Source organism: Apis cerana, linkage group LG9 (genome assembly GCF_029169275.1).
Source record: "Apis cerana isolate GH-2021 linkage group LG9, AcerK_1.0, whole genome shotgun sequence".
NCBI lineage: Eukaryota > Metazoa > Arthropoda > Insecta > Hymenoptera > Apidae > Apis > Apis cerana.
Genome location: NC_083860.1, coordinates 11,483,853 through 11,501,976, shown reverse-complemented (window position 1 = coordinate 11,501,976; position 18,124 = coordinate 11,483,853). Strand labels below are relative to the sequence as shown.

The window sequence follows — 18,124 nt, the reverse complement described above, 5'->3', positions numbered from 1 at the left end:
GAGAAACTCTGTTCGTGAGATCTGATCTGAAAGAGAGAGAGAGAGAGAGAGAGATGAAAGAGAGAAGGTAGCTTATCGAATTACTTTCTCCAGATAAGTCGATTTTTCTTTCTTCGATATCACGTGAATGAATCGTTTTATTTGTTTTTTCTCCTTTTTTTAGAAAAGTCACAGCGCGTACTTACGCTCGAACTCTCACTTTCAACCCGTTTCGCAAATTTCATAGATTCGCCACGCATCCTAGTTGGAATTTCTAAAAATAATCGTCCAACCTAGATCCACTTTTACCACATCGCGCAAACTTCTGTTAAGGACAACAAACGAACAACAGAAATTTTGCAAAAATAAATGGAAAGCGGATATTTCGTAAAAAAAAAAAAAAATAAATAAATAAAATAAAATAAAATAAAAATAAAAATAAAATGCTGGCGTACGATCGATGCCTCTTCTAGTCTGGAACCCGTCTAGTCTCCTCCGATTCGGCGTCACGGGTCGTCTCGGTTCGGGCGGACGATTTCTCAATCGTCGTTTTATTTTAAAAACTGGCAAAACGATGCCGGGCGACTCTCGAGATTTCGTAGGTTGAATGAACGTGTAGCGAGATACGGGAATACGCGTCTTCTTTATTTATCATTCTTCACTGAAACGAGACTTACTTACTTACTACTTTAATTCATCTTTGTTTTTCCCCTCCTTTTTTCTTTGCTCGTTTCTATCGCGGTGGAGAATTCGATTCACTCTCTCGCTCGAATAAAATTCCTCGTAGAATGGAAACAACATCTCTCTCTCTCTCTCTTAAAAATTTTATTCGCTTTAACGATATTCGTGGTATCCAACGATCTCTCTTGACCGCGCTTGATATGGAAATCGGCTTTTGCGCGCATATCTAGGGTGGAAATTAGCTCCGAAACGAATCACCGCGAATCGCGTGTTCAAAATACCCTTTGTGTTCCGTTTAGTGTTTGCTGACAGTTTACAAGTAGGGGATTTCCGCCCCTGAATCCGCAGTTTCGCGTTCATTTCCGTCCACCATCGTATTTAATATTAATGCCGAATACGTGGCCGAGCAGTCGAGTAATTCGCTCGATCGATCGTAATTAAACCATGGACGTGACACGTTGTTTCTGATCCGGCTGTTGAAACCGCAGCTGTTAAAAGGTTGACACGCTTCCCCTTCGTCCGCCCGCCTTTCTTCGTCATCGATTAATGTGATTAATTCCGGAACAGAATTTCAACCTTCGATTCGAAATTTTTATGTATATATATATTTTATATATATATATAATTCGTAAAAAGAGTACGAAACTTCTAAGAAATCCCTCCGAAACGGTATCTCGTTGGAATAAAAGGGAAGAGAGGTTGTTTAACCTGCTGCATCCCTAATTCAATTCGCTCTCGAGAGACCAAGGTCCTTCACTTATTTCGAGCGGAGTACGGTCGAGAGTGGCGTGAGCGTTCACTGCACGCCATTATGACGAACCCTCGTCTTTTCATTTCAACGTCCTTTTTCTTTTCTTTCTCTTTTTTTATTCCTCCTCCCCTCCCTTCCTCCCTCTCCGTTCCGAAGAATCGTCGGTACACGCACGCGGCCTCCGTTTATTGCAAAGCAATAATATATAATTCCTATCGCGATATCCTTTCTTTTTCCCCTTTGGAGGTTCGAGTTGCAATAACGAGAGGAAGAAAGTCTGGAAGGAATGCGGGAGGAGGGGGAAAAAAACGTGATAACGAGCGTGAAATCTCGGGGCGAATTTCGCGACGATCGATGACCCTCGACAGTTGGCGGCTCTCCTCTCTCGCTTTCTCGTCACATCGAGCCATTTTTCGCCGGTCCAATATCGAAGGCGTTTCTCGAATCGCGTGCAGTCCCTCCTTCCTCCCCCCTTTTCTTCCCTCCTGCCCATTTTTTCTCGATATCGATATCGCAATAACGCAATAGCGGCCCAGCTTTCCTTTACGTTTCTCCCAAAGTGTCTCGAGCATAGAGAAATATATATATATATATCCCTGTTTGGTATCCAAGGATCAGGAAAAATTTTTTTATCAGAAAAATTAGCGGAGAGGATCGATACAAGATCGATACAAAACTCACCTATGTACTGATCGTATGTTCTCCAGCTAATCACCTTTCTCCGTATTTCTGTCGTAATAAATTGTTTATTTAGAACACCAGACATACTCTTACATAGTAGAAGTAGATACATAGATTTGAGTGGAAGTGCACTAGAAAGTAGCCTAGAAAAGTAGAATAGAAATAGTATAAAGTTCATTAATTTACGCTTACGTAATCCTTCGTAATCGAACTTTTTCAAAAAGGGGAAAAAAAAAATTGTACTAAATTCGAATTTCCCGGTTCGAATCAAATGGAATTTCCACGAGATTCAAAGAAACTCGAAAGGGAAAAGTTTCGAAAAGTTTGGTACGCAGATCACTCGAAATCGAGCTTCCTCCTCCGGCAGATCGCGTAAAGGTACGACCAAGGACGAAATTATTCTCCCCAGAGAGAAAGAGAAGACACGAGCGACGAGAGGGAAGAAAAAAAGTGAAGCGAAGCGGAGAGAAGCGAGGAGGAGACTCGTTGGTTGGTGTGCGATGTTGGTTGGTATACGTGAACGGTATCGCGCGACGATCTACGGGAAAGAGAAGCGCGACAATGTTGCCACCGATTTTGAACAACATTAACAGCGACATACTGACGCTGTACACGAACCCCGGAAGCGGAAGAAGTGTGGCAACTCGGCCCACGAGGGGCCGTTACGCGGAGATCGGCGTGAAGAGGTAACTTTTCGCATGAAAGATCAGTGTCCCTAATGATGAGAACGTGAGTCGAGTCGCGGGAGGAGGATTTCTTAAAAATACGAGTAGGAAAAAGGGATAAATAATTTTTCCATTTGCATGGCTTTTGTGTATGCTAGATAATGGTTCTCTTTTCTTTCTTTCTTTCCTTCTTTCTTTTTTCCTTGTAGCGATTCGTTCAGTCATCGTTTCGTCCGATGATCAGTAGCAGACTCATCCCTTCTTTAATAGCGTTCTTTGATTATATTTGCACGATTTTTATTCGATTCTCCTCCGGTAAGAAGATGATGGTAACGGTGATGGTGGCGGTGGTGGTGATTTATCGAGGAACGATATATATGAAGAAAGCTTTAAGAAAAAAAAAAAAAAAGGAAAGGAAAATGTGATTATTAGGCACGTTGCGGAGGCACGAAACCGTGCGTTAATTATCAATCGATGGCCATTGCACTCGGATCCCGCTCGTTGCAGTTGCCATTCGTGCCACCTGCGTTTATTGATCCCGCCGCGCGGCGACCATCCGCCCGATAGAGGGAACGCGGAAATGGAAATTTTCGAGTGATGCTGCGTCGCGATTCAATCGCGTTCCCCGCCGTGTATGCGCACGAATTTTCCCTTCGTTCTCGTATCTGTAAAAAAAAAGGGGGAATATTCCGCCTCCTCTTCTCCATTTATTACGCTATTTATTATTATTATTATTATTCGCGAGCGAATGAATCTGCCCTGTGTACAACTCGCCTCGCGTGTCTCGCGGGAAAATCGATTTTAATCAGCGGTTAATATGAAATATGATAGGAAAGTGGCCGAGCCGCGAGAAGCCCTTCGGTTTATTCTTATGTAAGCCTCTTATCCGTAATCCGCTTCGCCTCCCCGCGAATAGAAGCGAATCATTTATCTCGTTCTTTTTTTTTTTTTTCCTTGACTAGAGGCCACTCTATAGGAGAAGGATCCTGACCCGGTTATAATAGGGTTCCTTCCAATGGATCCCAATTACCGGCCCATTAAAAAAAATAAAATTCGGCCCTCGTCTTCCTTTCTTTTTCTTTTTTTCTCTCTGTAAATATACAGAGGGAGAATTTTTTTTTTTCCTTTCTTTTTCTCTCTAGTTTTTAACTAGAGATCCGCTCGGCGCAATTATCGAAATTATATCCTCGTAAGTAAACGAATAAATAAATAACGTAAGACGATGAAATGAGAAGGTTTGGAAAAAGAATTAGAGGCGAAACGATACGAGGAGATGATTAAAAGCGGTAGAATTTCCGGGTAAGTCGGAAGCCGGGCAAAACAGAAGCGTTCGTAGCCTCGTCGCTGTTGCTCGATGAATCATGCGAATCGTGTATATAGAGACGCGCGGATGTGTGGACGTGGCACGGAAATTGCGACGAGGCGGCGAGGTCGATGTTCCCCCCCCGTCCGCGAAACTGGCGATATCATTGCTCGCCATTCCGTTAATCGCGTTTCGTTAATCTAAATTTTTAATCGAATTATGCACCAGATGCGCCGTTCGTTCAAACAAGGATTATCTTCATCGGGAGATAAGGGTTACTTATCAGACGTTCGAAACGTCGATATCGCGCTTTTGTCCACAATTTATTCTACGCCTGCCTACGCGACGATCGTATTCTTTTTCCCATTTTTTTTTTTTTGGAACAGAAATAACACGAGAAAAGGAGGAAAGGAAGAACGTGGTGGAAAATAAATGGAAATTTAAAGCGAAATAGGAAAGCGAAGGAAAGGATGCAACGCCCGGGCGTTGCATTCCGGGCGAATAAATCCGTTTGCGAACGAAAGGGGTTCGGTGGCGGGCGAAGGAAGAAGCGGGAAGGGCCGTAAGTGGAATTTAACCGAGGCCTTTTCACCCATTTCGAGCGTCTTTGATGCGCGAACGAGGCCTCCGGTTACCGTTTTCCCGCGTTTCGCCTGCCTTTCCACTCGGAAAAAAACTCGCGCCGTTTCGAGGAGCAGCCGATCGTGAACGGGCAACGACACGGCCGTTAATTAATCGAGCTACTCGAACTTGCCTCCTCTCCCCTCGCTTTCACGACCAAGATCCACCAGCTCGGAAAGGGGTGACTTTCAAATCCTCGGGCAAATTTGAATCGAGAAATTGGATTTAGAATCCGGTTAAGAGAATCTTTTGCGAGATGTTCGTAGAGGAGGAGGTGTCGAAACGATCGAAATAACGATCGATCGACATTTCTTTCCGTTCCCATCGCGTATTCCAACTATAACAGGTGACTGGACGAAATTATTTTTTTCCGATTTTGAACTTTGAAATATGAGAGGAGATTTAATTTTTAATCAGAAAATAGTACTGGTGTTTTTTTGTAATTTATTATTTCGTTGAAAAAAAAAAGCGTATAACATAAAAATATGTGATTAAATATATGAGGAGAAAATTAACGTTTCGTTTAATTAAATAATCGATATAAAAATATATATGTGGTTTGAAGTTTTAATAGTAATAAATTTTCGTGACAGATGTAGAGAGTAATTAAGTTAGAAAGCGCTTGAAATTTAATAAACGTATAATAAACCGAACCTTGAGAAAGGAAAAATGCCAAGTATTAAAAAAAGAAGAAGTGATAATTTAACAAAATAACAATAAAAACAATGAAACTGAGAATTATAAAGTGAAAGAAAGCAGTGAAAGAAAACGCATACCGACCGCTCAAACATTGAAGTTAGTTAAATATTATCATTGCTTGCATCTCCAAAATATAATAAACAACGATAAAAATGTGATATAAGATAGCTTAAAATTAATCCATATAATATCAGTGACTAGATTAAAGAATCCGTTACATGGCGTTGGACTGTGTATCATAGACGCAAACGTTAAAATTAATTTTAACAAACTTTGCAAAGCTTTGCGAATCAAATATGGGAGTAAAAAAAAAAGTAAAAACTTTCTATCTTCGACTCTTATGGAACGTACAAAAAAATCATCATACATAATTACTTAACTTCAAGTTTCTTGATAAATTTATATTTCTCACTTATTGAAATGTGACTGATCGTCTGCCTGTATATGTACACGTAAATTTTTAGTTTATACATTCGCATCGAAACGATTATCTTTCCTACATTCGAAAATGAATTTTCCCCAATATCGATGTACATTATTCGAACCACTTTGGATTAGAAATTCGATGGATCCGAACGTGGACGATTTCCGTTCCGTTTTCGAGGAAATCTCGCACTCGCGCAACAATAAACAATGGCGGACCGATCGAGGGTTGCCATTAACGCCACTCGCTACCCCATCGAATTCGTCGAGGTGCACCGCGTGTCGATGCAGCGCGTGTTTTTTCTCTCTTCTCTCTCTAGTTTCTGCTCCACCTTAGAAAATAATAGTCGATGGAAAGAGGAAACAAACCCTCGACGAAGCGTGTCGGGAAAGGAAAGGGCCGAGCTCATCGCGCGAGTAAATGGAGGAAACCACGCGAAACACGATACGCCACTTTCGGTCTAACGTTACCCGCTCGAGAGACGTAAACGGAGGATCGTTTAATCCAACGATGACGATATATCGCCTCGACTTTCGTTTTCCAGCCTGCCCGAGAAAACTTTGCGGATTTTCTCGAAGAAGAGACGTCATCTTCTCGTACACGAGAATCCAAATATTCGTACACGAACGAACTCGGTGTACAATTAATATCGAAGGAGGAAAAGAAATGTGGGAGGGAAAGAAACGCGATGGAGAAAAAGGAGAAAAAGGCGCGTTGCGAGGCAGAGCATGCTCTCCAGGTCATTCGGAACCCTAGCGCGAAACACGAGAGTGGAGGGTTGGTTTATGACACGAGAGCACGACGGGTGAAAGTTTTCAGCGATAAACCAGATGCCCCGAGATTTCTCCTTTTCAATAGCGGCAGATGCGTGTTACGAGTGTTTTTTTTCCCAAGGTTTCTCAACGTCCTTCGATCGGCTTCCCGAAAAAGTCAGAAATCGAAACTCTCTCAACTCGAAAGAGATTTTATTCGCGGTTTTATCGTTGAATGTTGGTTGCCAGCGGCATTATCTCGCGTTTAAGCCGCTATCTCTGTTCGTTTTCTTTCATGTGCACACAAACTAGAAAAAGTTTCGTAAAAAAGGCAGCCGCGATTCAAGGTGAAATCAATGCGTTTTATTTATACGTTTCCACTCGAATCCAATCAAGAAAAAGAATTGGAAGAGTCAACGAGAACGATAGGAATTATTAAGGTGGAAATTATGATAAATTTCTGCGATAAATTAAACCCGATCGACTCGATTGGATTAATCGAGAAATCGATAACCGAACTGTCCGTTAGATGGTAAACTCGTTTTTCCACGGGAAGCGAGTTGTTAAGTCATGCGACGAGAGATAACAATTATCGAACGAAAACGAGATTATCGCTGGGAACTGGTCGCAGACGAGAGATCCCCCCGTTTACGAATATTTCATTCGTGTAAATAATAACATTTTTTCCCCAACATTTTTTAGAATTAATATCTATACAGATTCATATTATCGTTGAAATTCAATTTCATCAATAATTTCATTAAACGGAATAATTTTTCTAATTTTTATTATTTCAGAAAGATTAATTTTTAAACGAATAATATTTAATCAATCGTCACTTGAATGATCATTCTCATTTACAAATTTTAATATCGCATCTCCGTGTTCATTCCCCCTTCCTCGCCCCCATATAATCCGCGTACGATCGTTCAAAATGAATAACATCCTCTCTCAATAAATCGATATACAAATAATAATAATAACAAAGATCGAGCGGACAAGAATTCGCTCCGTCTCTCCCTTTCTATCGAGCAAAAGGAAGTACAGGGGAATACGGTTTCGCCATTTTCGCGATCGATATCGACCGCGAAGCTTCCTTTGAATCCAGTCCGAGGCAAGGAGCACCGGCCATTATGGGCGGGTTCGATAACGGGTCAAGTACAAAGGCCGCGTTTGCGAGTCGAGTTCAATCGTTTAATTTCAAAGTGATCCGGATCGGCGATCCCGTCCTTGCGGGAGGACAAAGAGGTGGCTGGAACGGCCGGGGGCTCGATTAAGAGCCGTTGTTTGTATCCGTGTTGTATCCGCGTCTCGAGGAAGGATAAAGGTAACGTCGATTGGGGGAAAAGGGGGACTCGAAATGGAAAAGTTTCAGCTTGATATCAATCAGTTTTCCCGCGCTTGGTGGAAGTTGGTTGGTTTTGCGCCAATATCCGCGGCGCGAGCAGGAAAAGGGCAAACGGGAAGGGGATGGGTGCAGCTTTGATCATGGACCCATTCCCGCAATTATGTACTCTCTAATCACTATATTTGGCCGGCGCGGTTCTGCCCTGCCAATTTACAGAATGGAACGTATCCGTTCGTCGCAACGTTGTTTCCATCGGTCCGGTTTGACAAACGATCCCTTTCGAATATCGCGCGAATTGGGGAGAAGGGGGAGAGAGAAACGCGGGTTTCGATTGCAATTCCACTTCTCCTTCTTCCCGTTCGAACCTCGTTCGACGAATAATTTCTTTCTCTCGCTCGTATCGGGTGATATTTCGAGGGAGAGATTTTCTTTCATCTCGCCTTCCTCCCGAGAAAATTAGTTGGAGAAGAGTTAAACTTGACGCGTCTTCCCTTTTCGAAAAGATCGCTGAACGATCCGCCGCATCAAAAATGTGCGCAGTACTCGAGAAAAACCGTCATCGCGTTTATGATATTTTTTTTTTCTTTTGATGATTTAAATGATAAATACCGATGCTACATTTTCAGAGAAAGATAGTCCGATCGTATATGCGGCATCTTATGCAGAGTGACTATAGTCGCCCGTAATATGTCAGTAATATCTCATGCAGAGCGATAGATATTTTATGTAAAGCGACTATAATCGCCCATAATACATCAGGCATCTTATGCAAAGCAACTGTAATCGCCCATAGTGTATCAGTGGTATTTTATGAAGAGACTATAGTCGCCCATAGTACATCAATATGATATTCTATATAGAGCGATTATAATAACCCTTGATAGTGATTTTAGTCGCCCATAGTACATCAATATGATATTCTATATAGAGCGATTATAATCATTCACAGTGCATTAATGACATTTTATGCAAAGCGACTATAATCGCCTATAATGTATCAGTGATATCTTATGGAGAACGACAATAGTCGCCCATAATATATGAGATATTTTATATAGAGCGACTATAATAACCCATGATAGTGATTTTAGTCGCCCATAGTACGTCAATATGACATTTTATATAGAATGACTATAATCGTCCATAGTACATTAATAGCAGTTTATGCAGTGCGACTATACTTGCCCATAGTATCAGTAGCTTCTTATGAATAATTGCCTATAGTGTATAAGTAGTATCTTATGAAGAACGACTATAATCGCTCATAGTATATCAGTGATATCTTATGAAGAGCGACTATATATAGTTGCCCATAATATATTAGATATTTTATGTAGAGCGACTATAATAGCCCATGATAGTGATTTTAGTCGCTCATAGTACGTCAATGACATTTTATATAGAGCGCCTATAATCATTCACAGTGCATTAATGACATTTTATGCAAAGCGACTATAATCGCCTATAATGTATCAGTGGAATTTTATGGAAAACGACTATAGTCGCCCATAGTACGTCAATGACATTCTATATAGAGCGACTATAATCGTGCATTAATGACATTTTATGTAGAGCGACTATAATCTCCCATAGTGTATCAGTGGCATTTTATGGAAAACGACTATAGTCATAATATATCAGATAATCGCCCATAGCGATTTTCGTATGTAACATTTTATGCAAAGCTGTAATCAATCGTAGTAATGAAAGGGTTAATTCGTTTAATTCGAGACGGTGATAGGAAGGGAGAGCAATTCTTCTTTTCGATTATTCGGGATTTTCTTCTCTATATCGTGGAACTACATGAACACAAAGTGGTGTTGTGGATAACGATGGGCAGGGGCTAACCCCTGGAGGCGTGCAACTTTCCGGTCGGAAAGAGGAGAGATATAACGGGTGACGTGTCGGTGAGCCGACGGCCGAAACAGAGCGTGGAGGTGCATACTTAGCGAGGCAAAGTGTCGCGTGTTACGTGGAGTAACTTAAGATCGCTTTGCTGCTCCCACAGTGTAACCCAAGAGCCTTCTTTGGCTTCGGTTTCCACGCCGGAGAAATCGGATAGGACGGTGTGCACGGGAGTTGCACACTCTACCTCCGTCCGTCTTCCTCTCTTCTCTCTCCTCTGTTTCCTGTTCTTCTTCTTCCTCCTCCTCCTCCTTCTCGTCTACCTGCCCGTTTGCGCTCACCTGCCCGCTTAGCTCGCCACCTCGCGCGCCTCGAAACTCTATTAAAAAGATTACAATACGGAATTCCAACGATTCCCGTCGTCCCGCTCCATCTCTTTTTTTCGTTGATCGAAAGGGAAATTTTCACGAAGAAGATAAAGCAGGGTAAAAATTACTGGGACCCCATTCTCCCCGTGTTCGAGGCGAGCAACGGCCACGTTCTATGAAATAACGGACAGGAAGCGTGCTATTAGTCTTAATGCGCTCGGAGTGCTTTCCTCGAACGGTCCTTTGTCTCTTCCTGACGCGACGACGTTGGACGTTGATGGTCGTCGTGTTGTGCCAAACTTCTTCCCCTGCGCAGATTCGAGAAGTCGCGAGCGATCTTTCGACGAGTCGCCCTCGATATCTTCGCTCCGATTTTTCTCGTCTCGCGTGAGACCGCGCTATTATTTCCACGAGCGAGTCGACCTGATTCCCATTCGAATCGAGTCGTTTGTGTGTTCCCCGCGCATGACGAAACGTCATTCTCGCTACCCGCCACCGTAATTTTATTCATTTTCTCTTCCACTTAACCGAGTGAAAATTTCTTTTCTTTGGCTAACCGTCTACCGTTGGAAATCAGCTATTCAAGGACGATAACTGACTGCGCGCAATCGTTGCCACGATTCGAATATTCCCAATCTATCGGGAAAATTTTCACGAAAGTACCTTGGCAAAATGCGTTTCCTTAGCCGATTCTTCTTGGCCGAATGAAAACTTCTTTTCGTTGGCCAATATCTAACAATCAAAAAGGCAAGTGACTGTGCGCAATCGTTGCCACGATTCGAATATTCCCAATCTATTGGGAAAATTTTCACGAAAATACTTTGGCCGATTCTTCTTGGATTGGAACGAAGCGCGTTTTGACCGAATGAAAACTTCTTTTCGTTGGCCAATGTTTGGAAATCGTGCATTCAAGACAATAAAAAAGGCAAGTGACCGTGCGCAATCGTTGCCACGATTCGAATATTCCCAATCTATCGGGAAAATTTTCACGAAAATACGTTATCTTGGCAAAATGCGTTTCCTTAGCCAATTCGTCTTGGCCGAATGAAAACTTCTTTTCGTTGGCCAATGTCTGAAAATCAAAAAGGCAATAAAAAAGGCAAGTGACCGTGCGCAATCGTTGCCACGATTCGAATAATCCCAATCTATCGGGAAAATTTTCACGAAAGTACCTTGGCAAAATGCGTTTCCTTAGCCGATTCTTCTTGGATTGGAACGAAGCGAGATCGCGATTCGGCCGTCACAGGGAAATTAATCCCTTTCGGGAGAACGGGCCTTCATCAATATCCGGATGGAGAACACGGCTTCCGCCCGATTTAATCTCCACCGATGAACCCGCGTGATTCCCCGAGCGTAACTCGGTTAGGAAGTTGGATTAATAGAAACTTTTCCCTCGCGAAATATGACCTGGAGAGAGAGAGAAAGAGAGAGAAAAGTTAGTTAGCGTATATCACGGTGATTCTGTGGTGGATATCCCCGAAAGTGGAATGTTATTTCTCTCGTCATTCGCGCCGAGGAATTAATTCATCGAGCGATTGTTAGATTGTAGGAAATGCAACGAGAGAAAGTAACGAGGAAACTAATAAATAATAATTTCCGTTGACGCGTGATAAAATATCGAAATGTGACTAAATTTACCATATATACGCGTTTACGTCGTCGACGTATTCGCATCTGATTGGTCTTAAAGTAATTTGGGCGCGTTCGACTTTCCATGGATAAAGCTTTTACGAGTAAAAGCGAGAGACCGCGTTCGTTTCATCGAACGATGCTGAGTCACGAGAAACGTTTTCGTGCTCGAGGGGGGAGGAGAGAGAGAAGAGGATTGGAAAAGTCGTGGATCGCGATGATCGTTGACCGGAAAAGTTACGAGCCCGTTTCGTCGTCTTCGCCGTTTCTCCCCCTCGCGAGTAGGGAGAGCATGAAAGGGAAAAAAGAAGGAAGCCGTTTTATGCGTCGATCGTCGATCGAATCGGTTAATTTCGTTTCTCGCATCAACCTCGATTCACCACGGAGGCAAAAAACAAACGCGGGACAAACCGAGAGAGAGAGAGAGAGAGAGAGAGAGAGAGAGAGAGAGAGAGAGAGCGTGGAGAGATTGGCGCAAGAAAATTACCGGTCTGTAAATTCTATTGCCGAGAGAGAGAAGATTTCGAAGGTAAATAATAATAATAATGAAAGTCGAGGCGAAAATTTCAACAGGTGTCGGAGAGTGGATTTTCAATCAAATCTTATATGCTCGACGTTATTATAGAGTTTGTATCGTTATTTTCTTAATTTTAGAGATATAAGAAGAAAATGAATATGTATATACATATATATTATCAACTTTACGTTTTTATCCTCTTATTGGCGACAAAAGTTTGCTCGTTTACCTCGGCTAGCGAAAGAGGAAGAAGGAGAAAGCGAAAATTCTTTTAAAAGCTGAGAAATTGCTTTGAACTTTCCCGAGACTTTTGAGACTATCCTCGTAAGCGAATCCACTGCATTTTAACCCTTCTTTAATTAACGAAAGCATATACCGTTCTCCTCGTATAAAGAAACGAGTTCTTCTCCTCCTCTTCCTCCTCCTTCTTCTTCTTCTTCTTCTTCTTCGTTCGTTCTGAGATATTATTCTTTCTCCCCGAGAAGGGAAACGTTTGAACGAGCCGTTTTCTCCACGCTTGTCGCAAACTGTGCTTTCCTAATTTTTCTCAAACGAAAGAGCCAGCTAATTAGAACGTTCCACGTTTTCTAATTAAAATGTACACGCTACGATGAACTCGTCGGCGAGATGATAGAAACAACTCCCACCGCCCCCGTTGGCGAGGATTCAAGGTTCCGCAAGAATACATCGGAGCCCCCGTTGGCCCGAGTTCAATATCAGCCGCGCGAATCGAATTAGACCAAGGAATCGAAATAACGTTCCGTTTAAAAACGTCTCGCTGCTTGTACACATTGCTCTGATCTTTGATATTCGAATTCGAGTCGATCAAATGCACTTTGTCGTACTCCCTCGAATATCCCTCGTTCGAAACTCGTTTACCATTACGTAATAGTGCAATAACAACGAATCGGCGTCTCGAGACGAGAGAATTGGATCTCTCGGTCGAAGGAAGCTTCTAACGGCGACGCAACGACACGCATCGTGATCCCCTCCCCCGCTGGGGGTAGGATGCACCGGGGCAGGCTACGTTAAAAATCCCTTTTTACCCCTTACGACGAAGGCCGACGAGGTGGATGGACCACGTGTTGAGAACCTTGCCAGTCGTCATGGCAACCCCCGTCCGATCTCACAGACGACGAGCGCACCGCGTTCCTCGCACCCGAATCAGGAACGTAACTTCCGCGTCGTTGGCCCTTTGTTATTCTCGGATCGACCGCCAATTCGTACCGCGAGTTCGTGCCGCCTTTGGAAAGGGCTTCTCTCGTCGGCGTCCCTCTTTTTGCTCATCCAGTCTTGTTTCTGTACCCCGTCTCCGAGTGTAAGTGCAGTTTCCAATCGGTGGCCGGCTCGTTCTCCTGCCGGTTGACGGTTGGGTGAACGAAAATTTGAGGAGGGAACGCTGGAAAGTCGTGATTATTGCGATTATCAAGGTTAATGATTCTCTCTTTCTCTGTTTCTCTAGAAAAGAAATCGGTCGAAATTTCTAATCGTTGAAATTACCACGGTACAATGTCCATTGTTGCTCGCGATTGTCTCTTTCATTTCTCTGAGATGCACTCTCGACGGTGTGTTTCGTGATCGAATTACGTGACGTTAAATTTGAAAAGGAAGAGTTAGTGGGAGGGAAAGGGTAAAAAAGTTTGGACGGTTTCCATCGCAGGTTTTCGGCGCATGTTTCCCGTCTAATTAAATCGATACGTACACCTGTGTGTCGGTTACGAGGCGCAGCACTCGAGCGAAACCTCTTCCAGCAGTCGATTAATCCGCGACGCGAAATTAATCAATTACGTCCGGCGGATATCGTCGCGGTGGAAAATCGATACGTCGCGACGTAACAAATCGTCCCTCGTTGCGCGTCGTTAGGAAGAAAAAGAAAGAGAGAAAGGAAGGAACGTCGACCATAATTTATTTAGGACCAAATCACGAACAGATGGCCTACGATTTCATCTACGATTCCTCAGAACGATGGATGAATTTTTTTTTTGATACTCAAGTGGAAAATTGATCAAATCAATTTTGAACGTTGGAGAAATTCGTGTACGTTTCTCCCGTTGCTCTTAAATGCCGCGTCATCGTCCGTCCAACCAGTTAAACGTCTCTCTATCTCTGTCTTTCTCTCTCTCTCTCTCTCTCATTCTTTGGCGGTCAAATCGATCGAGAGGAGACGAAAATTGCTTCGATCGGTGGTGTACGGTCCTGGAGATTGGCGCGGAGGCAGAACGGGGCAAACAAGGTCCGAGACAGGCCGTCCAACTGTCAAACGCAGAGGACAATAGAGTTCGGGACTCGGTACGGATGGGGTGGTGGTAGTCGGCGACTTTGCATACGTCAACGCCCCTTCATCCGATATTCGACCCGGCAAACTGCGACGCAAACTTTGCTCGAAATAATACGCGTTTCGAACGGTGGTGTGCTGGTCCCTTCCGAATCGTCTAAACGGTGACGCGCGAGTGACCACGCCAATTATCCCTCCTCCCCCTCGGAATTTCGAATTTATCAAATTTCCTCCAACGAATCCGATCAACAGCGCCGAGGATCGATTGCGTTTTACGTATACAGAGGTTGAAACGTAAATTTTTCAAGAATAGTTTTGGAGGTTTGAATGATTTTCCTCCGTAACGAGCAATATCCGCAAAGAATCCTTACATTTTACGTATATAACGATTAGTAAAATGTAAATTTTTCAAGCAATAGTTTTGGAGGCTTGGATGATTTTCCTTCCTAACGAGCAATATCCGCAAAGGATCCTTACATTTTACGTAATTTTACGTATATAACGATTAATAAAAATGTAAATTTTTCAAACAATAGTTTTGGAGACTTGAATGATTTTCCTCCATAACGAGCAATATCAGCAAAGGATCCTTACGTATATAACGATTAGTAAAATGTAAATTTTTCAAGCAATAGTTTTGGAGGCTTGGATGATTTTCCTTCCTAACAATATTCACGCGAAAGAATCCTTGCATTTTACGTATGTAACGATTGATGAAAATGTAAATTTTCGAAGAAATGGTGGAGACTTTGAATGATTTTCCTTCGTAATATCCGCAAAGGATCCTTACATTTTATGTATATAACGATTAGTAAAAATGTAAATTTTTCAAGCAACAGTTTTGGAGGCTTGAATGATTTTTCTTCATAACACGAAAGAATTCTTGCATTTTACGTATATAAAATATCCGTACGAAAGAATTTTTGTATTTTATGTATATAGCGATTGAAAATGTAAATTTTCGAAGAAATAGTGGAGACTTTGGATGATTTTCCTTCGTAACGAGCAATATCCGCAAAGGATTCTTACGTATATAACAATTAATAAAAATGTAAATTTTCCAAGCAATGGCTTTGAAGGCTTGGATGATTTTCCTTTGTAACAATATCCGAGCGAAAAGATCTTTGCATTGTACGCATATAGCGGTAAATTTTTCAAGCAATGGAGGCTTGGATGATTTTCCTTCCTAAAAGAATCCTTGTATTTTACGTATATAGCGATTGATGAAAATGTAAATTTTCGAAGCAATGTTAAAGACTTTGGGTGATTTTCCTTCGTAATGACCAATATCCGCAAAGGATCCTTACATTTTACGTATATAACGATTAGTAAAAATGTAAATTTTCCAAGCAATGGCTTTGAAGACTTGGATGATTTCTCTTCGTAACAATATCCACGCGAAAGAATTCTTGCATTTTACGTATATAATGATTGGTGAAAACGTAAATTTTCCAAGCAATGTTGGAGACTTTGGATGATTTTCCTTTGCAACAAGCAATATCCGTATGTGCGTGCAAAAGAATCCTTGCATTTTACGTATGTAACGATTGATGGAAACGTAAATTTTCCAAGCAATGGCTTTGAAGGTTTGGATAATTTTCTCTCGTAAAGAATCCTTGCATTTTACGTATGTAACGATTGATGGAAACGTAAATTTTCCAAGCAATGGCTTTGCTGATTTTCCTTCCTAATAATATCCACGCGAAAGGATCCTTGCATTTTACATATATAACGATTGATGGAAACATAAATTTTCCAAACAATGGCTTTGAAGGCTTGGATAATTTTCCCTCGTAAAGAATCCTTGCATTTTACGTATGTAACGATTGATGGAAACGTAAATTTTCCAAGCAATGGCTTTGCTGATTTTCCTTCGCAAGAATATTCGAAAGGATCGTTGCATTTTACGTATATAGCGGTTGGAAACGTAAATTTTCCAAGCAATGGGTTCGCTGATTTTCCTTCGTAACGAGCAATATCCGCATGTGCGCGCGAAGTGCGCTAATGACAGGCACCCGGCTCCCTGGAAACGCCGCTCGAACTACACTTGGACGCACAAAAACTCGTGTCGTTAATCTAGCTCTAGGCGTTTCCGCGTAACGCGCCACTCACTCTCAAGATTCTGACGCGTACCGCGAGTTGTGACGAGTACGCGCGCTACGTGGCGCAATTAGCTGCGATACGCCAGCCAGATATATATATATAGCATATATATCCGTTGTCCTCGTTGCGAACGAACTCGTGCACACTCGAGCGAGTTTCTTTGTCTCGAGGTGGCCGATCTCGCCAGCTGATAAACCGATTGATAAAACGAGGGAGAAGAAAAAGTTGGCGAAAGAGAGAGAGAGAAGAAGGAGAGGAGTGAGAGAATGGAATCGTGGATCGTAAGATAGGAGCCATTAGGAGAGACCTATTCGGATTTTAATGAGAGCATTAATTAAGAGGCAGAGAGGACCAAGTGCCTTGGCGATCGCTTTACGCGAGTACGGATTATCGGTATAATTAACGAAGATCGTTAAGCCGGCGCTCAGTCTCTCTGACGTCGTTCGTCCAGCTTGTTAACGTTGTTGACGCTGCTGCTACAGCGGATGGCGCAAGGTTCGCGAAATCTCGAGATCGATCGGTCCAGTTTTCCCTGGTCGCGAGATAAATCCGAAATTGTCCGTTCACAAAGCGCGCGTTGTGAGCGCCTCGACCGAGAATCTACTCGTTTCTAAGCGATTACTAGAACTCGGTGATCCCGGCCGGTATACATATTTTACCCGCGTATCTCCTATTCGACTTTCCTCGAGATTCACCGAAACGAAAATTGGTTAGTCGTAATCTTGGGGAGGAGGACAGACGCGAGGGAAGAACGGCGTCTCGGATTCTTCTAGCTAATTAACCAAACGAGACTAAACGGAACGGTCTGTTTTCTCTGTGTTCGCAGGAGCGATGTCTTCCTGGAACCGTATCTGCAGCAGCACGGAACCGTTCAGGTCGTCAGCTCGCCGAGCACGCCTCCGCCGAACCCGCTGCAGCATCACCAGCTCACGCAGCTGCATCATGTACAGGTGAGCGAGGATCCGCAAAGATAAGTGGGAAGAACGAAAGGGGGGGGAGAATGGGGCGCGTAAAAACGGGTGATCGGGAAATCGCAACGGGCGTTGAATACTTTCCGCGGCTCGCAATTAAGGGATACGGTCGCAATTAGCCGCGAGGGTGTTCGCCACGCGTCGCACGTCCTCGTTTAATCCGTTTAACCCGGAACGCCGTTGTGCGTCAGTCTGCATTTCAAATTAAATTACACTCGAAACTACACGCGGGGGAACCCCCTTGAGTTCTCTCGTCCGTCCCCATCCGAAGAAGGGTGCGCGAAAAATCGAGGCCGCGGTTGATCCACGTTACGTTTTTTATCGATTGCGTTGACTCGAGTTGCGATCGAGGCTTCGAATAAATTTGCGATGGACGATACTTTGGCGAGAAACGATCGAATTATAGTTTTTTAGATATAAAAGAAGATACATTCTGGGAACATGAGGAAACCGTTGTAGGCCCGCGATGAAGCGCGTATCGGTGGAGATGGTAACGAATCAGTGGTAACGAA

At 42.9% G+C, this 18,124-nt stretch overlaps 1 protein-coding gene across 12 annotated transcripts in view; it reads left to right on the top strand.

Annotated features, from left to right (window-relative positions):
* The window catches only part of LOC108000547 (protein sprint), a 122,972-nt gene that overhangs the window by 83,993 nt on the left and 20,855 nt on the right, over positions 1–18,124 (top strand). For 9 of the 12 annotated variants that reach the window (XM_062079679.1, XM_062079681.1, XM_062079680.1 and 6 more), the window contains one exon: positions 17,468–17,591. In XM_062079679.1, coding sequence (XP_061935663.1) covers positions 17,468–17,591 — 124 coding nt within the window. Of the gene's footprint in view, positions 1–2,427; positions 2,779–17,467; positions 17,592–18,124 lie in introns of all 12 variants that reach the window. The other 3 variants (XM_017060936.3, XM_017060935.3, XM_062079683.1) reach the window with 3 other exon arrangements.